We start from the raw sequence: 22,534 nt of genomic DNA, 5'->3' as shown, positions 1-22,534 counted from the left end.
AAACTTATCCGGACCGTCTCAGCGGACCGATACAGTCTCGCATTAGATGTCTTCGGCGGTCCAGACAGTTCAATCCAGACTGACGCGGGTGGTTTATGGGTCCGCGGTGGAGATGCCCTAACATCCTGCAGCCGGTGGGACGACATGGTACTTGGGCCGTCGGATGATGCTCAGTCCAGCACAAATCTACGCGCAAAGATCCAACGGCTTTTACACAGTCGACCGAGACTTGATTAATCTGAGGGGAGTAGCCACCTACTCACACAGCCGACTCATCAAGTCAGGATCGTGAGTCCTCTGCCTGCTTCTGTAGCGTGATCTCTTCTCGGAGCGACAGGCTCGGGCTCCACCTGCGGGGTCCGGCACCCGGAGTTTCGCTTCTTTAAATTCTCCCTCCCGGCTTTCTCCTCGCCTCCCACCGCGAGCCAGGCGACACAACCACGAGGCCACAAAGCCACAGCTGCTCCCAACACAGACTCAAGCGCACGCAAGCGATACAGAGCGCACCGTTAGCATGAGCTCGTCGGCGCAGCTCAAGCGGCTGTACCAGCTGGCGGTGAGCAACATCGTGGCCATCGCGGCGGTGCCCTTCGCCGCCTCGGCCCTGCTCAAGGCGGCGGAGCTAGGGCCCGAGGAGCTGCTCGCCCGGCTGCGCGCGCTCCGGCCCGTGCACATGTTCCTGGCCGCGTTCGTCCCGGCCGCGGCGGCCGCCGTCTACCTCAAGCTCCGCCCGCGCGCGGTGTACATGGTGGACTACGCGTGCTTCCGCACCAGCCCCAGCTGCCGCGTCCCGTTCGCCGCGTTCCAGGAGCACGCCCGCGTCTGGCCGGGCTTCGACGAGCGCAGCGTCCGGTTCATGTCGCGCCTGCTCGAGCGCTCGGGGCTTGGGGAAGAGACCTGCCTCCCCTATGCGCAGCACTACATCCCGCCGTCCCGCGACCTCGAGTCCTCCCGCGCCGAGGTCGAGCTCATCGTCTTCTCCGCCATCGACGACCTGCTCACCAAGACCAAGGTCGCCCCGGAGGACATCGACATCCTCGTCGTCAACTGCAGCCTCTTCGCCCCGACGCCATCCTTCGCCGACATGATCGTCAACCGCTACAACCTCCGCAAGGACGTGCGCAACGTGCACCTCGCCGGGATGGGCTGCAGCGCCGGGCTCGTCTCCGTGGGGCTCGCCCGGAACCTGCTCCAGGTCGCGCCCAGGGGCTCGAACGCGCTGGTGGTGTCCACGGAGATCATCACGCCAAACTACTACATGGGCAAGGAGCGCGCCATGCTCCTGCCCAACTGCCTCTTCCGCATGGGCGGCGCCGCCGTGCTCCTCTCCACCAACGGCGCCAACGCGCGGTTCCGGCTGGCGCGCGTGGTGCGGACGCTGACCGGCGCCCAGGACGGCGCGTACCGCTGCGTGTACCAGGAGGAGGACGACCGCGGCAACGTGGGCATCAACCTGTCCAAGGACCTGATGAGCGTCGCCGGCGACGCGCTGAAGGCGAACATCACGGCCATGGGGCCCCTGGTGCTCCCGGCGTCGGAGCAGCTGCTGTTCGCGTTGTCCTTCATCGCGCGCAAGGTGGTGAACCGCGGGATCAAACCGTACATCCCCGACTTCCGCACGGCATTCGAGCACTTCTGCATCCACGCGGGCGGGCGCGCGGTGATCGACGAGCTGCAGCGCAGCCTGACGCTGTCGGACGAGCAGGTGGAGGCGTCGCGGATGACGCTGCACCGGTTCGGCAACACGTCGAGCAGCTCGCTGTGGTACGAGCTCGCCTACGTGGAGGCCAAGGGGCGCATGCGCAAGGGCGACCGCGTGTGGATGATCGGCTTCGGCTCCGGGTTCAAGTGCAACAGCGCCGCCTGGGAGTGCATCCGCCCGCCCGCGGCGCCCGGCGGCGCCGACGGGCCCTGGGCCGCCTGCGTCCACCGGTACCCCGTCGACATCCCCGACGTGGTCAAGCATTAGCCTAGCCAACCCAACCCAACTCAGCACTAGCTAATACTAGTACCAACGATCGATTCGTGCTCTGTACGTAAAACTATTCATCGCTGCATGCATCCACTGAGCTCATCTCATCTCTCTCCGCACGTTGCCTTGCATTGATGTATGCTTCTCCCTTTTACTTCTCGTCTCCCCCGCCCCGCCCCTACGTCATCCTACGCACCAAACGTTTTCGCTGAGAAGAGGACGTGAGATCCCGACGGGCGATGGTAGCTAGGGTTTGTGCATGCGCTGGCAGCCAGAGGCTGCTAGGGTTTGCATTGCAGCACTGATCCCATCGCCGGTTCGCCGCCGTGCTGTGCTCTATCGACCATGCTCGTGCTTGTGCGCTGCGGCGCGTACGAGGTGGCTTGGTTGCTTCGGTCATTTGCCCTGTCTGTTTACACTCGTTAGTGGTTACGTACCGCACGCTCAATTGGTGTGATGATCAGTACCAGACTACCAGTATCGTGTACACCTCCGTTTCTGTTTCTGTTTCTGGGATGACTCGATAATGTTCTTGCCATGCCTGCTCCGTCCTCCTACGAGTTAATGAGACGAGGGAAAAGAGAGAGAGCTGGCTCGCTCGCCCGGTGCATCAGTCATTAGTCAGTGCCATACCTACCTACCCAGCCCTGCTCCATCAATTCATCTCTGCGCGCCGCGGTGACGGACGGACAGTCACTCACCGGACGGATCAGACTGCTCGCTGTCTGAACCCGCCGCTTCGGCGCTTTCCGCCCTGACATGCCACCCCGGTTTAATTCAATCCCTGCACGCGCAGTCCTGCCCGCCGCTGGCCTGGAGTTATGGCCTGCCACGGCCGCCCGCTCGCTCATCATCTAGTCCTCTGCATGCATCATGCATGCATGCATGCGCGAGATGCGGCAACGGCAGGACGGGGCGTACGTGTCGCGTGCGGGCCGTGCGAGCCCAATCAATGCCGGCCAGGGGCGCTGTGCGTATCGGCAAGCCCAACGGCCTCGTGCCATCGGGAGCGCGCGCCGCGCATGCCATCGGCGTCGACAAAGGGTGGCATGTCGCCGTCCCGGCCGCGTGTCCAGTCTCCAGTCCAGCTCGGTCATCTGGTGCGCCGCCTCGCCGACCAGTCCGCGTCGAGGGCCCTTCTGCGCCGGAACGGCATGAATGTGCGGTTGCATTGCCCACCGGACCCGCAGCGGTGCAGCGAGCGGAGTAAATGGCCGAAATCTACTGCTCGGTTCGACCAACACGGGGAAACATTGGCAGCAACCACCGGTTGCTTTCCTCCGCCTGTTGTGCTTCTCGCAGGAAGAAGAGAGAGCCACAGGCAGCGATCTCCTACCCGAAAGGAAATGTTTCAGTACGAGACAGCATAGCGATCTGGCTCCCGATGAAAAGAGCAGACACGCCAAACATCGGAAACCCTAGGCTCCTTCGGGCGATCCCGACGTACAGGCTGGCCGTTTTGTATATACTGATCTGAACATATGCATATCTGATAATCTCTGGCAGCACATGCAGATGAGCCAACTGCTTCTTTGACTGCATATGCGCTCGTTCTCTCTCTTTTTTGTCTCATGCCAAATATGCAGATGTACCAATGGCGATAGATGCATTGCTGCATGGATATATATGTGCTGTGTGGGGATACATACACGGACGAAATCAGCAAAATTGGCTTCTTAAGAAATGCCGATGGATATTAACGATCTGAATATACGCATGGCATATCACCACACCAGTACCTCGTGTGCAAACGTTGCCGAGCCCGAGGAGGCGTCCCCGGTTACTTGCACACTGTTAGAGCATCTCCAACAGCCGCGCAACGCGCCGCGTGCTAAAAACTCATTTACCGTGCGCCGTTCGTCTGGTTTGGCGCACCGGCAGCGATGGCTCCAGCAGCGGCGTGAAAATTGAGCGCGCACGCGTAGCTCCAGCGGCGGCGCAAAAAGGCAGCGCGGGTTATACATTGCGTACATTTTTTTAATAAAACTAAAATAAAATTTATAGAAAAAAAAGATACATAGATAGTTTACATAGTTTCATAGCTAGATAGATAAAACTACTATATAGTGCAACTACAACCTACTCCAAGTCGTCGGCACCATCATCATCGTCGCCATCCTCGCTGGTCTCGTCCGAGGTATCGAGCCATATGTCCGTCCAACGACCATCGTCAGACGTAAAGATCGTCTGCCCACCATTCTCAACGATTTCGCGCTGCGATATTGCTAGGGCCTTCCACCAACGCCTGTCCAACCGCCGGGCGTGGCGCCTTTGCGCCTCCTCCTCGCGGCGCCTTGCCCAGTAGGTTTGCTCGTAGGTGACGTCCTCCAGGTGGCACCGGCGCCACTCCGCCATGACCCGCTCGTCCTCCTGGGCGACAAGGAGGCAGCACTGCCGCTCGGCGTGCTCCGCACGGTTTTCTGTCGTGTTAAGACGAGGCGGCGGGGCACGGTCCAACGCCTGCTGGAGCGTGTAGATGTCCTGGAAGTTCATTGCGCGCGCGGCCTGCCTAGGCGCCACGCCGCTGCATCGTACGCGCGGGCGGCCTCGCGTGCTGTCCCGAAGGTGCCAAGGCCGAGCCGAAGTTTGCCGGACCGTATCTCGGAGTAGAAACCGCCGTTGGGGCGCTGGTGGACGCCGCGGTAGCCCGACGCTCCTCGGCGGCGCGACGGCATGGTGGCGCGTCGGTGGCGAAGCGCTGGAGCGGTGGGGGCGCGCGTGGCAGCGGAAGCAACGAGGAAGCGGTGGATGCGCGCGTGACAGCGGAAGAGGAAGAGAAGTGTGTGGAATAGGCGCGTGGCGAGCGCCGCAATTTAAAGGCGCGCCGGAATTATTCCCCTTTATGATGCAATTCTAACACATTTTCTCTCTTTTGCAAGATATACATGAAGAGGGAAATTACCAGCAGTTGGAATTCTGGACCTAAAGGAGCTACAACAGAGATAGCTATTTCTACATAGCTCCAAATGACCTGGAACTTTATGAGGAATTTTTATTGAATATATAAAAAAATACTCAAACAAAGAAATAATAGAGGGGTGATAACCCACAAGTATAGGGGGTCAATCGTAGTCCTTTCGATAAGTAAGAGCGTCGAACCCAACGAGGAGCAGAAGGAAATGATTAGTGGTTTTCAGCAAGGTATTATCTACAAGCACTGAAATAGCCGGTAACATGTAGTTTGATAGAAAGATAATTTGTAGCGTGCAAGTAACAGTAACGATAAATAAAGTGCAGCAAGGTGGCCCAATCCTTTTGTAGCAAAGGACAGGCCAAAACGGTCTCTTATAATAAGCAAAGTGTTCTTGAGGGTACACGGGAATTTCACCATGCCTTTCATCATGTTGGTTTGATTTTGTGTTCGCTACTTTGATAATTTGATATGCGAGTGAACCGATGCTTAGGTGTTGTTCTTACTTGAACAAACCTCCTACTTGTGATTAACCCCCTCGCAAGCATCCGCAACTACGAGAAAAGTATTAAGATAAAATCTAACCATAACATTAAACTTTTGGATCCAAATCGTTCCCTTACGAAGTAGCGCATAAATTAGGGTATAAGATTCTGTCACTCTAGCAACCCATCATCTAATAACTACTCCATAATGCATTCCCTTAGGCCTAAATATGGTGAAGTGTCATGTAGTCGACGTTCACATGACACCACTAAGGGAATCGCAACATAAATATCATCAAAATATAGAACACATATCAAGTTCACATGATTACTTGCAACATGACTTCTCCAATGACCTCAAGAACAAAAGCAACTACTCACAAATGATAATCGTGCTCAAGATCATAGGGGCATTAGATACCATAATGGATCTGAACATACAATCTTCCACCAAATAAATCATATAGTAATCAACAACAAGATGCAATCAACACTACTAGTCACCCACAGGTACCAATCTGAGGTTCTAGTATAAAGATGAACACAAGAGATGAACTAGGGTTTGAGAGGAGATGGTGTTGTTGAAGATGTTGATGGAGATGACCCTTGAAAGAACAAGTGCTCGCTGGGTGATTTTGGTAATTAATGTTAACATATATCTTGTTGGACTAATACTTCTATCTAGTATGTTTCAGATAAGTTCAACAGTAGAGTGGCAGGATAAGAGGATGTGGAACCCCTTCAAGGTGCTAAGGACACATATTGGCAAAATCTTAAAACTCTACATTTTCATTTTAGTGATCCAGGATCACATTGAGTCCATAGGAAAAGCCAATACTATCAAGAGGGGATGAGGTGTTGCTTAATGGCTTGCTTGCTCAAAATGCTTAGTGATATGATCCAAAATCCCTCAACCACTTTCTCATTTCCACATATGTCCTAAACCTAAAGTCAAACTTAGCCCCACTGATTTGATCTATCTGGCGCCACCGAGTTCATTGACATAGCCACTGCCAGAAACCCTAATCAGTTCGATCTCACTGATGGGATCTCGGTCTCACCGAGATGGCCCTGCAAACTCTCTATTACCTATTGCAGTTATTTCGGTCTCACCGAGATATGCAGTCGGTCCCACCGAGTTTGCTTGACCAAGTCTCTGTTTGCTGATTGTTGAAATCGGTCTCACCGAGATGAGGTTTTGCCCTAACCCTAGCACATCGGTTCCACCGAGTTAACCTTGTCTGTCCCACCGAAAACTCTAACGTTCACATTTTGAACCAGATCGGTCTGACCGAGTTTCACTATTCGGTCCCTACGAGTTTGGTAAATTGTATGTAATGGCTAGATTTTTTGTGGAGGCTATATATACCCCTCCACGCCCTTCTCCATCCATGAGAGAGCCATCAGAACATGCCTACACTTCCACCATACATTTTCTGAGAGAGAACCACCTACTCATGTGTTGAGACCAAGACATTCCAATCCAAACACAAGAATCTTGATCTCTAGCCTTCCCAAAGTTGCTTTCCACTCAAATCATCTTTCCAACATATCGAAATCTGTGAGAGAGAGTTGAGTGTTGAAAAGACTATCATTTAAAGCACAAGAGCAAGGAATTCATCATCAACACACCAGCTATTACCTTTTGGAGAGTGGAGTCTCCTAGATTGATTAGGTGTCACTTGGGAGCCTCCGTTAAGATTGTGGAGTTGAATCAAGGAGTTTGTAAGGGCAAGGAGATCGCCTACTTTGTGAAGATCTACCCAAGTGAGGCAAGTCCTTCATGGGAGATGACCTTGGTGGGATAGACAAGGTTGCTTCTTCGTGGACCCTTCATGGGTGGAGCCCTCCGTGGACTCGCGCAACCGTTACCCTTCGTGGGTTGAGGTCTCCATCAACGTGGATGTACGATAGCACCACCTATCGGAACCATGCCAAAAATCTCCGTGTCTCCAATTGCGTTTGCACACTTCAATCCCATCCCCTTACTTTCTTGCAAGTTTCATGCTTTACTTTCCGCTGCTCACATACTCTTGCCATGCTTGCTTGAAATGTATTATGAATGTTTGAAATTGTGCTAATCTCCAACCTCAACTTGAAGAACTTAAAACCTGCTACCTTTACTTGTTGAGGGTCTAATCACCCCCCTCTAGACACCTCTTCTCGATTCTTTTAATTGGTATCAGAGCTTTGGTCTCCATTGCTTTGGTTTAAACACCATTGGAGGAAGATGGGTGAGTCTATGATTGGGAGTATTAGACGTAGAGTGCCTATGGTTGATGGAGAGTTCTATAATGCCTGGAAAAATGAGATGCTTGAGATTTTCAATGAATATCACTTGAACAAGTACATTACTACCCCTTGTGCGCCCCTTGTTGACCCCTTGCATCCTACCCCCGATGAGTCTCTTGACATGATTCGTAATCTTTGAACTGTCAATCTTATCACTAGAGGATTACCTAGAAATTTGATTGATTGCTTGCCAACTCTTGAATGTGCTTACACTATATGGAGATTTCTTGAGGAACGATTTCTAGACTCTTCCTTGAAAAACTTAGATGAGATTCTTCACAAGTCCATTGATTTAAATAAGATGAAACCTAATGATCCTAAGTTTGGTGATTGTCTATTTGAGCTTTGTGACCTTATGCATGCCAAAGGAGATGTTGGAATCATTAGCAACATCATTTTCGAAGTCATTAGAATTCATAGAGATGCACATTGTCATGATCACAAAACTAATGAATCACTCTCTCTAGGAAATGATCAATGTCAGGACCCCGATTCCATGCCACACCGATCTAGCATGTAACACCTCATATCACTTTGCGGCCTCACGCACGGTATTCCCACGGGTGTCGCCTTACCATGCCCGGGACCGTTTGCGCCTTTTGGCACACGTATATGATAGTGTCGCTAGCATCCATATGACAAAGAACCCGGGCTGACATGGCTAGTCGTGAACCCAAAGTGGCACAAACTTACAGGGACAGGCATCCATGACCCAACATCGAACGTGTCGGTCATCAGCGAGTGAATCCAGGCTGTAGCACTGGGCTAACAGGACTCCGGTGAACCGGGCTGTAGCGGGCTAACAGGACTCCGGTATTCATCGCGTGACATTTCCCCGAAGGGACAGACATAGGAACGAAGAAGGACACATGTTGGCCAGCCTAAGTGTTCTGGAGCAGTAGCACGCTACCATGGCTCAGTGGAAGCACTAGGAGACATTTCCCGGTAAGAGAGGCTACTAAGGATAAACAACTAGATAGTCAGATCCCACACATAGCAATACACATTACACGTACGCATAACATGCAAGTATGTGATGTACAACATGGCATCACAACATAACTCAACAACTCATATAGATAAGGCTCGAAGAGCCATCATAGCATTTATTGCAAATAGGGGTCACAAGACCCATCATACAGAGCATACAAGCAACAAGCGGAAGCATTACATGTCTGGGTACAGACATCTACAAATGAAAAAGGCTGAAGAGCCTGACTAACTACAATATCCGATCAAGATCGTAGCTGAGGTACAAGCTACTTGTCGAAGTCCACGAGAACACTAGTAAGACCGAAGTCTCCGCTGCAAAAACATAAATAAAGCAACATGAGTACAAAGGTACTCAGCAAGACTTACATCAGATCCTATCATATATGCATTTGTATCAAGAAGGTAATGTGGGGTTTAGTTGCAGCAAACTAGCTTTGACTCTGTGGCTATCCTGTTCTACGACTACCAGAACTTTTGAGGTGATAAGGCGCACACGAGTCCACTAATCACCACGCAATACACTACTATGGATTCATCCCCGTCTCCCTACGAGAAGGCCATCCATAGCACTCACACTTGTCTTGAGCATTTTAGGGTATCCACTTCAAGTTGTCTATGTACCATGTAAGCATCCAAGAAGTCCATAACTGCGGACCCGGCTATTCGAATAGATCATGTTAACCCTGCAGGGGTGTACTTCTTCACACACGCTCTCGCCACTTACCGCCATGTACATGTCATGTATCTCGGCAACCTTCAAGCGGAAGCCTGGCGAGGGTGTCGGCCACGACCTGACTAACCACACAAGACTCTAGCCAAGGTTTATCGCCTATTCGGGTTCCATCCGCAAGGAGATCCGGCCGGGGTGTCGCTCAGGGCCCCAAACGATGTGTGCAGGGTTCCCGAGCCCACCATCCGGGTGCCACTCGGTACACCAGGCCACGTGTGCCTAGTCTGTCCCAAGCCCACCCTGCCGGGTGCCACTTGGTAGAAAATTAGCACTACCTACAAACACCAGAAACTAGTTGCGACTCCTGGACAGAGATCAAATTGGTTAATAAGTCGAGAGGGGCCGAGTTATCGGAACCCAATGTGTGGTAGTATCGAGTCATTGGACAACATACATAGAACTCAGTGCTTAAGGACGGTTCCAGTGAGACAACTCACCATGTACTCCTACATGGCCTCTCACCGCTACCTTTACCAAATCGTGTTCACACACTTCACTCTCAGCATCAGAACATAGAACACTGCACTCCAATTCATTCCCAATGAATCAGACCTGACACACTCTAAGCAATAGCAGGCATAGCATGGTAGGAACACAACATGGATCAATCAACTCCTACACATGCTAGTGGGTTTCAACTATTTACTTTGGCAATGACAGGTCATGCAGAGGAATGGGTTCAACTACCGCAGCACAAAGTAGCAGATGAATCGTTGTTGTCCTAATGCAATAACTAAGAGCAGGAGCGAGAGAGTAGGATTGTATCAGAATGAACAAGGGGGTTTGCTTGCCTGGTAGATCAACAAGGAAGGCACTGCTCCTCGGACAGGTACTCTGGAACACTCTCCGGAGCAGGACCTATCGAGAAGGAACGGTGTCGACAATCAAAACACAAGCACATGCAACAATATGATGCATGATCATGGCATGTAGATGTGATGCTGTTTGAGCTAATGCAGCTAGCAATCATTTGGGTGAAATCCATTTGAACCAAAGATTCAAATGCATCTCCAAAATAAGCTCTTTATATAAGCCATTTTAGTGTTTCACTTACACAGTAGGTATAAGTTGGTTTGTCATGCATGAAACTAGAACAGATGGAAACATTGTATTTTTCTGATAATTTTTCATATATAAATTATTTCAATCTGAGCTACGGTTGAATTTCTATGATTTTTTGAAGTTTGAATCATTTTCTGGAATTTCTTGATTAAAATAATTCCAGAAATCATTATTGCGTCAGCATTGAGTAAGCATGACGTCAGCAGGTCAACTGCGGCTGACTAGGGTCAAACCTGACATGTGGGGTCCACACGTCAGTGTCTAAGGATTAATCAGGGGTTTTATACTAATCTAATTAAAATATTAGGGCGCGGGGGCCCACTGTCAGTGTCAAGGTTAGATAGATGGTGATTAGCCTTAAGCTAATCACCTGACCCACGGGGCCCACCTAACGGCCGGCGAGGTCAAAGGGTCAAACCTCACCGGCGTTAAGCCGCCGGCAAGGCCCGAGACGGCGGGGCACCGCGGAAATCGCCCACAGGGCTCTGTTTAGCGCGTGAAGCACAGCTACGGGATGCGGACGCTCGTCCGCATCCAACCGTGGTGGTGGCTCGGCCGGGGAGTGGCCGGAGTGGCGCCGGCGACGAGCTCGGCGGCGGCCGAAGCTCGGTCGGGGTTGGGTTCGGCGCTACGGTGCACGAGAGGGCGAGTGGGTGTGTGCGTTAGGCTCCTGGGAGCTTCCTGAGCACGGTGAGGCGCTCCGTTGTGAGCGCGCGCGGCTGTGGCCACGACGGTGAGGAGCTGCGGCGGCGATGGCTTCGGCCACGGTGGAAACGACGGCTACGATGTGGGAACGAGGGGGAGAAGAGAGGGGAAACGGGAAGATGCTCACGGCGGACTCGACGGGCTTGTCGGCGAGCTCCGGGATGCGCTGAAGACGGCGGGGCGGCGAAGACGATCTCCAGCGACCGGAGATGAAGACGGCGGTGATGGCTACTCTCCAGGGCCTCCCGAGGCGCGTGGCTTGACGGAGAGGTAGCCGGCGATGTGGCGGAGCTTCTGGGCGCAGCGGCAGGGCGAGGGGTGGCCGGTGGCCACGGCAACGAGCAGCGGTGCTCTCCGGTGCACTCGGTAAAGAGAGGGAGAGGGAGCCAGAGGAGGGGAGAGGCACGGGAGAGAGGGGGCGAGGCCAGGGGGATCGGGGCGGCACCGAGAAGAGGCATCGCGGCATCGCGCTGGCAGGGGAGGCAGGCAGGCGAGCTGGTGGCGTGGCGCTCTGCCCGTGCGTGCGCGTCGGCCACACGCCTGGCCGACTGGCGCCAGGAGGACGACGGCGGTGGTGGGCTGGGCTGGCCTGCTGGGCCAGGCCAGGCCGCACAGTGCCAGGCTGCACAGGGAGGTAAGCACCAGGTAGGTTTTCTCCTGTTTTGTTTTTCTGACATATGTTTTGATTTTAAAAAAAATACTAAATCATTTTATTTACTTATACCAATTTTTGCAGGTGCTAGTGGTATTATTCCAGAGCTCCTCATTAACTAGCATAATTTTTGGACAATATTGTATATATATAACAATATATATCCAAAGCAAATATTTACTGCATTAATTCCAAATGCCCAAAATAAATACTTATGAGCTCCGAAAAATATTGGTTTGATTTTTATCTCTGTCCAATATTTTCAGAGAGCAACATGAGCATTTTCTTGGACCTTTTTGGAGCAATTTGTATTTGGGTCATTTCCAAAAATGATTCTGAGGGTTTCACAAATCCTCATTTCAAATTTAGATGGAATTTAAACATGATGCACAAATGACTAGCTAGCCTTGAGCATACCAGAACTAGGGATGTGACAACTCGCCCCCACTTGAAAGAATCTCGTCCCGAGATTCAGGGATCGACGGAAAGAAAGTGGGGTACTCCAGTCGAAGACGATCTTCTCGCTCCCAGGTAGCTTCTCTCTCGGAATGATGAGACCACTGAACCTTGAGGAACTTGATGTTCTGACGTCGGGTAACACGCTCTGCTTGATCAAGAATGCGAACCGGGTACTCTCGATATGTGAGGTTATCTTGGAGATCAAGCGTTTCGTGGTCCACTCCGCGGATGGGATCCGAGAAGCAACGCCTGAGTTGAGAGACGTGGAAGACATCATGAACTCGAGAAAGATGTGGGGGTAGTTCCAACTGGTAGGCAACCTCTCCTCGTTTAGCGAGAATGCGAAAAGGACCAATGTAACGAGGAGCCAACTTGCCCTTGATACCGAAGTGATGGGTACCCTTCAAAGGAGTGACCCGAAGGTAAGCTTTGTCGCCAATTTCATAAGTCATATCCTTATGATGGCGGTCATACTGACTCTTCTGACGAGACTGGGCTGTCTTCAAATTCTCTCGAATGATGCGAACTTGCTCTTCTGCCTCCTGGATCATGTCCGGTCCAAAGAATTGTCTTTCACCGGTTTCTGACCAGTTCAATGGTGTTCGACATCTTCGTCCATAGAGAATCTCAAAAGGAGCTTTCTTGAGACTGGATTGATAGCTATTGTTATAAGCAAACTCGGCAAAAGGAAGACATTTCTCCCAATCCATACCGAATGAGATAACGCAAGCTCTAAGCATGTCTTCGAGAATTTGGTTGACCCTTTCCACCTGACCACTCGACTGAGGGTGGAAAGCGGTACTGAAGGAAAGATGGGTTCCCATGGCAGTTTGGAAACTCTCCCAGAAATGAGAAGTGAAAAGACTACCACGGTCTGAATTGATCTCTAGTGGAACACCATGGAGTGACACTATTCGAGAAATATATAAGTCAGCGAGCTGACTAGCGGTGATACTCTCTCGAACAGGAAGGAAGTGAGCCACTTTGGAGAGACGATCAATGACTACGAAGATAGCATTATTCCCTCTCTTAGTCCTGGGAAAACCGGTGATGAAGTCCATACCAACTTTATCCCATTTCCATTCAGGAATAGCTAAAGGCTGAAGGGCGCCAGCAGGTCTCTAATGCTCTGCCTTAACGCGACGACAAACGTCACAGTTAGCAACGAAGTCGGTGATTTCTCTCTTCATCCTATTCCACCAGAACCTCTGGCGTAGGTCCTGATACATCTTAGTACTACTAGGATGAATCGTGAGAGGGGATTCATGCGCCTCCTTAAGAATCAATCGTTGCATCCGCTGACTCTTGGGAACCACCAAGCGGTTCCCAAAGTAAACAACACCTCGTTCATCCATAGAGAAACAACCAGCTACTCCCTTGGAGATATTTTTCTTGATTTGGGAGATTCCTGTATCATGCTTCTGGACTTCTATGATACGATCCACAATAGTAGGTTTCGCCACCAAGGTAGAAAGGAATCCATGAGGAGCAATGTGAAGGTTAAGCTTACATAATTCCTCATGGAGAAGTGGTTGGCCCTGCTGCAACATGAGATTGTTGCAATAGGATTTACGACTTAGCGCATCAGCCATGACATTGGCTTTGCCTGGAGTGTAAGCAATCCCTAGATCATAATCTGAGATCACTTCCAACCAACGTCTTTGCCTAAGGTTCAGATCCGGTTGGGTGAAGATATACTTGAGACTCTGGTGATCGGTGTAGATCTCGCAATGTTTACCAAGAAGGTAATGTCGCTAGGTCTTGAGTGCATAGACTACGGCTGCAAGCTCTAGATCATGTGTAGGATAATTCTCCTCATGTGGATGCAACTGTCGAGATGCATAGGCAATCACATGACGATCATGCATAAGAATGCAACCTAGTCACTGTCGTGAGGCGTCGCAGTAGATAACAAAGTCTTTAGTGAAATTCGGTGGCACAAGTATGGGAGCAGAAGTTAGGCGTCTTTTCAGTTCCTGAAAACTGTACTCACGCTGTGGGGACCACTCAAACTTTTTATCCTTCTTGAGAAGTTCCGTGAGGGGTTTGGCTACTTTGGAGAAGTTTTCAACAAAGCGGCGACAATAGCTGGCTAGACCAAGGAAACTCCTAACTTGTTTGACTGTTTCAGGTGGAGTCCAATCAAGGACGGCCTTAACTCTCTCGGGGTTGACAGCAATGCCCTTACCAGAGATCACGTGGCCTAGATAGGTCACTTCTGGCAACCAAAATTCGCACTTGGAGAACTTGGCATAAAGGCGGTGCTCTCTGAGTTTTTCTAACACAAGTCTAAGATGTTCGGCATGCTCTTCCTCGTTCTCCGAGTAAATAAGAATATCATCGAGATAAACCACGACGAACTTATCTAAGTACTCCATGAAGATCGAGTTCATCAAGCGGGAGAAGGTAGTTGGAGCGTTGGTTAGGCCGAAGGACATGACGGTGTACTCGTACTGACCATAACGAGTGACAAAAGCCGTTTTAGGAATGTCCCCGTTTTTGATCTTGATTTGGTGGTAGCCTAACCTCAGATCCATCTTGGAGAAGACTGAGGATCCAGCGAGCTGATCATATAGATCGTTGATCCTGGGGAGCGGATACGTGTTCTTTATCGTGACCAAATTAACGGGACGATAATCTACAACCATCCGGTCCGTACCATCCTTCTTCTTGACGAAGAGGACGGGGCAAGCCCAAGGAGAAGAACTAGGACGGATGAAACCCTTTTGCAAGGACTCATCAAGTTGTTTCTTAAGCTCGGCTAGTTCTAAGGGTGCCATTTTGTAAGGTCTCCTAGAGATTGGAGCAGTTCCTGGAATAAGATCTATGACGAACTCTACATCTCTGTCAGGTGGAATGCCTGGCAGTTCCTCTGGAAAGACATCCGGAAAGTCACGGACTACCGGGATATCTTCAAGGTATGGAAGAGGGCTGGCATTAAGAGAATAGAGCTGACGCTTTGCAACTCTAGTGGAGACAGTGACTATCTTGCCAGATGGGTGTGTAAGCTGAACAGATCTTGTGTAACAATCAATCTTGGCATGATGAGCTGTCATCCAGTCCATACCCAAGATGATGTTAATATCTGAGGACTTGAGGGCTACAAGTGATGCAAGAAATACAAGTCTATCAACAAGGATTTCATTACCATAGCTGATTCTGGTGGTTTGCCATCTAGACCCTGGGGTTTGGATTTCAAGCGGAGTTGGCATATCACAAAATGACATGTCGTGCAAACGAGCATAGCCTTCAGAAATGAAGGAATGAGATGCTCAAGTATCGAACAGAACCGATCCTGGATGACAATTGACAAGGAGTGTACCAAGAACGACATTCGGATCATCATGAGCATCTTTAGCTGAGACGTGATGCACACGTCCACGTTCAGTGGGGGCTGACTTGACACTGATCATCTTGCGTGATGGCTTACCATGGCCAACAGACTTCTCGGGTTGGGGTGGGGCATAACTAGTCTGAGAGCAGTCACGTGCATAGTGTCCTGGCTTCCCGCATGTGAAGCAAGTCCCTGAAGTTGGACGTGGACCCGCACTGACAAGCGGTATACCAGTAGGCCTGGGTGGAACATACGACTGAGATGGGGAAGGCACCACATGGGATGGCCTCGGTGCATATCCGGAAGGAAGAGCGGAGTTTGGAATCCAAATCCGACGCTTCTAAGAACCAGAACCGGAGGAGGATCCCAAATCACGGGTGTGCTTACGAGACTCCTCGTAAGTGAGCTGAGCTGTCTCTGCATTAATGGCCTTGTTCACAAGAGCTTGGAATGTATCACAATGATGTAGGTGGAGATCACGACACAACTTGGGGTTGAGACCCTTCCGAAACCTAGCCTGCTTCTTGGCGTCCGTGGACACCTCTTCTGTGGCATAGCGAGCGAGGTTCTCAAAGTCTCTACTGTAAGCATCAACAGCCATCTTACTCTGGGTGAAACTACAGAACTCTTCTCTCTTGCGATCAAGGAGGGCCTGGGGAATGTGATGCTCGCGAAAAGCCTCAATGAAATCCCTCCAAGTAGGAATCTGGCCAGCTGGAAGCATAGCCTCATAGTTCTGCCACCAAAGACTAGCAGGACCTTCCAGGTGGTATGTGGCATAGGTGACCTTGTCATCTTTAGCTACGTTCGCGGAACACAGCTTATGAGTGATGCTATGGAGCCAGTCATCTGCATCGAGTGGCTCGATGGAATGATGAAAGGTAGGTGGGTGCAAGCGGATGAAGTCATGAATGGTTACAGACCCTTTGAACTGATGGGCGGTGTTCTCCTCGATACGTGCCAACAAGCGGTTAGACTCACGCTTGTTCCTCTCCATATCTAACATGAACTCTGTCAACGAAGGCGGGTCGGGAGGATCCTCATCCCTACCATCTTCGTGGTTCTGGCTACGGGCAACAGAACTTCGCTTAACTAATGACATCCTGAGAAACGAAACCAAGGACGGAATCAGCATCATCTATAGGCTATAGAATGTAGGATAAAGAAATTAGTAACTCTCGAACTCCTAGGGCAATTCCGGCAGCATAACCGCAGTAAAATGCTCAGAATGGGACATCCTGCTAAAAATGGGGTAGAACAATAACTCAACATCACCACTCAAGGTTCTGGGACAGTACTAAACAAGCTACACCGAAAATACTCGAAAACTGGGGTATGACTCTAATCAACCAATCCTATGGGACTACGGAGTAGTAACACGTGATCTCGATAGACGGAAGAGAAGCCTAGTTCCTTAACCCCGTAGGAAAGATAGGATGACTCAGATCAGAAGGCCATGAGGTGAAGGACTAAAAGAGCCTTACGTTCCTACCCACAATCAATTCCCTTATATAACTAAAGAATTTCTAGACTCAACTTCGACCAGTTTGGCTTGGTAACCCTACAGGCAGTCAGGCTTTGATACCAAAGCTGTCAGGACCCCGATTCCATGCCACACCGATCTAGCATGTAACACCTCATATCACTTTGCGGCCTCACGCACGGTATTCCCACGGGTGTCGCCTTACCATGCCCAGGACCGTTTGTGCCTTTTGGCACACATATATGATAGTGTTGCTAGCATCCATATGACAAAGAACCCGGGCTGACATGGCTAGTCGTGAACCCAATGTGGCACAAACTTACAGGGACAGGCATCCATGACCCAACATCGAACGTGTCGGTCATCAGCGAGTGAATCCAGGCTGTAGCACTGGCCTAACAGGACTCCGGTGAGGGCTGTAGCGGGCTAACAGGACTCCGGTATTCATCGCGTGACATTTCCCCGAAGGGACAGACACAAGAACAAAGAAGGACACATGCCGGCCAGCCTAAGTGTTCCGGAGCAGTAGCACGCTACCATGGCTCAGTGGAAGCACTAGGAGACATTTCCCGGTAAGAGAGGCTACTAAGGATAAACAACTAGATAGTCAGATCCCACACATAGCAATACACATTACACGTACGCATAACATGCAAGTATGTGCTGTACAACATGGCATCACAGCATAACTCAACAACTCATATATATAAGGCTCAAAGAGCCATCATAGCATTTATTGCAAATAGCGGTCACAAGACCCATCATACAGAGCATACAAGCAACAAGAGGAAGCATTACATGTCTGGGTACAGACATCTACAAATGAAAAAGGCTGAAGAGCCTGACTAACTACAATATCCGATCAAGATCGTAGCTGAGGTACAAGCTACTTGTCGAAGTCCACGAGAACACTAGTAAGACCGAAGTCTCCGCTGCAAAAACATAAATAAAGCAACATGAGTACAAAGGTACTCAGCAAGACTTACATCAGATCCTATCATACATGCATTTGTATCAAGAGGGTAATGTGGGGTTTAGTTGCAGCAAGCCGGCTTTGACTCTGTGGCTATCCTGTTCTACGACTACCAGAACTTTTGAGGTGATAAGGCGCACACGAGTCCACTAATCACCACACAATACACTACTATGGATTCATCCCCGTCTCCCTACGAGAAGGCCATCCATAGCACTCACACTTGTCTTGAGCATTTTAGAGTATCCACTTCAAGTTGTCTATGTACCATGTAAGCATCCAAGAAGTCCATAACCGCGGACCTGACTATTCGAATAGATCATGTTAACCCTGCAGGGGTGTACTTCTTCACACACCCTCTCGCCACTTACCGCCATGTACACGTCATGTATCTCGGCAACCTTCAAGCGGAAGCTTGGCGAGGGTGTCGGCCATGACCTGACTAACCACACAAGACTCTAGCCCAGGTTTATCGCCTATTCGGGTTCCATCCGCAAGGAGATCCGGCCGGGGTGTCGCTCACGGCCCCAAACGATGTGTGCAGGGTTCCCGAACCCACCATCCGGGTGCCACTCGGTACACCAGGCCACGTGTGCCTAGTCTGTCCCAAGCCCACCCTGCCGGGTGCCACTTGGTAGAAAATTAGCACTACCTACAAACACCAGAAACTAGTTGCGACTCCTAGATAGAGATCAAGTTGGTTAATAAGTCGAGAGGGGCCGAGTTACCGGAACCCAATGTGTGGTAGTATCGAGTCATTGGACAACATACATAGAACTCAGTGCTTAAGGACGGTTCCAGTGAGACAACCCACCATGTACTCCTACATGGCCTCTCACCTCTACCTTTACCAAATTGTGTTCACACACTTCACTCTCAGCATCAGAACATAGAACACTGCACTCCAATTCATTCCCAATGAATCATACCTAACACACTCTAAGCAATAGCAGGCATAGCATGGTAGGAACACAACATGGCTCAATCAACTCCTACACATGCTAGTGGGTTTCAACTATTTACTTTGGCAATGACAGGTCATGCAGAGGAATGGGTTCAACTACCGCAGCACAAAGTAGCAGATGAATCGTTGTTGTCCTAATGCAATAACTGAGAGCAGGAGCAAGAGAGTAGAATTGTATCAGAATGAACAAGGGGGTTTGCTTGCCTGCTAGATCAACAAGGCACTGCTCCTCGGACAGGTACTCTGGAACACTCTCCGGAGCAGGACCTATCGAGAAGGAACGGTGTCGACAATCAAAACACAAGCATATACAACAATATGATGCATGATCATGGCATGTAGATGTCATGCTGTTTGAGCTAATGCAGCTAGCAATCATTTGGGTGAAATCCATTTGAACCAAAGATTCAAATGCATCTCCAAAATAAGCTCTTTATATAAGCCATTTTAGTGTTTCACTTATACAGTAGGTATAAGTTGGTTTGTCATGCATGAAACTAGAACAGATGGAAAGATTGCATTTTTCTGATAATTTTTCATATATAAATTATTTCAATCTAAGCTACGGTTGAATTTCTATGATTTTTTGAAGTTTGAATCATTTTCTGGAATTTCTTGATTAAAATAATTCCAGAAATCATTATTGCGTCAGCATTGAGTAAGCATGACGTCAGCAGGTCAACTGCGGCTGACTAGGGTCAAACCTGACGTGTGGGGTCCACACGTCAGTGTCTAAGGGTTAATCAGGGGTTTATACTAATCTAATTAAAATATTAGGGCGCGGGGCCCACTGTCAGCGTCAGGGTTAGATAGATGGTGATTACCTTAAGCTAATTACCTTACCCACGGGGCCCACCTGACGGCCGGCGAGGTCAAAGGGTCAAACCTCACCGGCGTTAAGCCGCCGGCAGGGCCTGAGACGGCGGGGCACCGCGGAAATCGCCCACAGGGCTCCGTTTAGCGCGCGAAGCACAGCTACGGGATGAGGACGCTCGTCTGCATCCAACCGTGGTGGTGGCTCGGCCGGGGAGTGGCCGGAGTGGCGCCAGTGACGAGCTCGGTGGTGGCCGAAGCTCGGCCGGGGTTGGGTTCGGCGCTACGGTGCACGAGAGGGCGAGTGGGTGTGTGCGTTAGGCTCCTGGGAGCTTCCTGAGCACGGTGAGGCGCTCCGTTGTGAGCGCGCGCGGCTGTGGCCACGACGGTGAGGAGCTGCGGCGGCGATGGCTTCGGCCACGGTGGAAACGACGGCTACGATGTGGGAACGAGGGGGAGAAGAGAGGGGAAACGGGAAGATGCTCACGGCGGACTCGACGGGCTTGTCGGCGAGCTCCGGGATGCGCTGAAGACGGCGGGGCGGCGAAGACGATCTCCGACGACCGGAGATGAAGACGGCGGTGATGCCGGCTCTCCAGGGCCTCCCGAGGCGCGTGGCTTGACGGAGAGGTAGCCGGCGATGTGGCGGAGCTTCTAGGCGCAGCGGCAGGGCGAGGGGTGGCCGGTGGCCACGGCAACGAGCAGCGGCGCTCTCCGGTGCGCTCGGTGAAGAGAGGGAGAGGGAGCCAGAGGAGGGGAGAGGCACGGGAGAGAGGGGGTGAGGCCAGGGGGATCGGGGCGGCACCGAGAAGAGGCATCGCGGCGTCGCGCTGGCAGGGGAGGCAGGCAGGCGAGCTGGTGGCGTGGCGCTTTGTTCGTGCGCGCGCGTCGGCCACACGCCTGGCCGACTGGCGCCAGGAGGACGACGACGGTGGTGGCTGGGCCGGCCTGCTGGGCCAGACCAGGCCGCACAGTGCCAGGCTGCACAGGGAGGTAAGCTCCAGGTAGGTTTTCTCCTGTTTTGTTTTTCTGACATATGTTTTGATTTAAAAAAATACTAAATCATTTTATTTACTTATACCAATTTTTGCAGGTGCTAGTGATATTATTCCAGAGCTCCTCATTAACTAGCATAATTTTTGGACAATATTGTATATATATAACAATATATATCCAAAGCAAATATTTACTGCATTAATTCCAAATGCCCAAAATAAATACTTATGAGCTCCTAAAAATATTGGTTTGATTTTTATCTCTGTCCAATATTTTCAGAGAGCAACATGAGCATTTTCTTGGACCTTTTTCGAGCAATTTTTATTTGGGTCATTTCCAAAAATGATTCTGAGGGTTTCACAAATCCTCATTTCAAATTTAGATGGAATTTAAACATGATGCACAAATGACTAGCTAGCCTTGAGCATACCAGAACTAGGGATGTGACAATCAATAACAAGATGATATTGAACATGGATACTATGATGAGGATGATGATAGTGACTATGATCTCGATGAGTCTATGAGACACTTTGGTCTTATGGATAACCTTCGTGGCTACATGGCTGGAGGAAAGGAATGGGTTCTTGATAGTGGATGTACCGATCACATGACTGGAGACAAGGACATGTTTCATGAGCTTGCTAAAAACGACGGCCCTCGAAAGTATGTCACTTTTGGTGATAACTCAATGGGCAAGGTGGTTGGCCTCGGTAAGGTGGCCATCTCACATGACAGCTCCATACAAAATGTTATGCTCGTTGAATCTCTTGGCTATAATTTACTTTCTGTATCTAGACTAGCCAATTTCGGTTTCAATGTCCTATTTACTGAAGTAGATTGCCAAGTGTTTCGAAGAGATAATCATAATATGGTCTTTACCGACGTACGTAGAGGTGATCTATACATTGTTGATTTCACTAAAAGGCTCAACCTAGAACTTTCTTAATTGCTAAATCTTCTAAAGGCTAGTTGTGGCATAGACTGTTAGGCCATGTGGGCATGCGAAATCTTGACAAGCTTATTAAAGGTGATCATATTCTTGGTGTTAAATATGTTATATTTGATAAGGATAGACTTTGTAGTGCTTGCCAAGCAGGAAAACAAGTTGGAGGAAGTCATCCTGTGAAGAACATCATTACCACAAGAAGACCACTCGAGCTACTTCACATGGATCTCTTTGGTCCCAACGCCTACAAGAGTCTCGGTGGTAACTCATTCTGATTGGTCATTGTAGATGATTTTTCAAGGTTTACACGGGTGTTCTTTCTTGACGATAAATCACAGGTCCAAAAGATCTTCAATAACTTCGCCAGGAAGGCCCAAAATCAGTTTGAAGTGAAGATCAAGAAGGTTCGCAGCGACAACGGGACAGAGTTCAGGAACGCCAATGTGGACACCTTTCTTGACGAAGAAGGGATTTCACATGAGTTCTCGGCTACGTACACGCCTCAACAAAATGGAGTTGTTAAGAGGAAGAACCAGACGCTCATTGAAATGGCGGGAATGATGCTTGACGAGTACAAGACGCCAAAACACTTTTTGGCAGAAGCGGTTGAGACAGCTTGCCATGCAACGAATCGTCTATATCTTCACAAGCTACTCGGCAAGACGACATAAAAGCTTCTCACCGGTAACAAACCCCAAGTTGGATACTTTCGGGTATTCGGCTCAAAGTGCTACATTCTTGATATGCATCGTCCTTCGAAA

At 50.2% G+C, this 22,534-nt stretch overlaps 1 protein-coding gene across 1 annotated transcript; it reads left to right on the top strand.

Moving 5' to 3' along the window:
* Positions 1 to 431: 431 nt before the first annotated feature.
* Positions 432 to 2,131, top strand: LOC119320267 (3-ketoacyl-CoA synthase 5-like). Its single transcript, XM_037594392.1, has one exon. It carries the CDS (start codon positions 515 to 517, stop codon positions 1,967 to 1,969), a length of 1,455 nt encoding a protein of 484 aa, XP_037450289.1. The 5' UTR covers positions 432 to 514; the 3' UTR covers positions 1,970 to 2,131.
* Positions 2,132 to 22,534: the final 20,403 nt, after the last annotated feature.

This window comes from Triticum dicoccoides, chromosome 6B (assembly GCF_002162155.2).
Source record: "Triticum dicoccoides isolate Atlit2015 ecotype Zavitan chromosome 6B, WEW_v2.0, whole genome shotgun sequence".
In the NCBI taxonomy this organism is placed as follows: Eukaryota; Viridiplantae; Streptophyta; class Magnoliopsida; order Poales; family Poaceae; genus Triticum; species Triticum dicoccoides.
Note: the sequence above shows the minus strand (reverse complement) of the source record. Positions and strands in the feature narration are given on the sequence as shown.

Coding starts and splice junctions, on each gene's coding strand:
- LOC119320267 (XM_037594392.1), top strand. CDS start 515: ATGAGCTCGTCGGCGCAGCTCAAGCGGCTGTACCAGCTGGCGGTGAGC.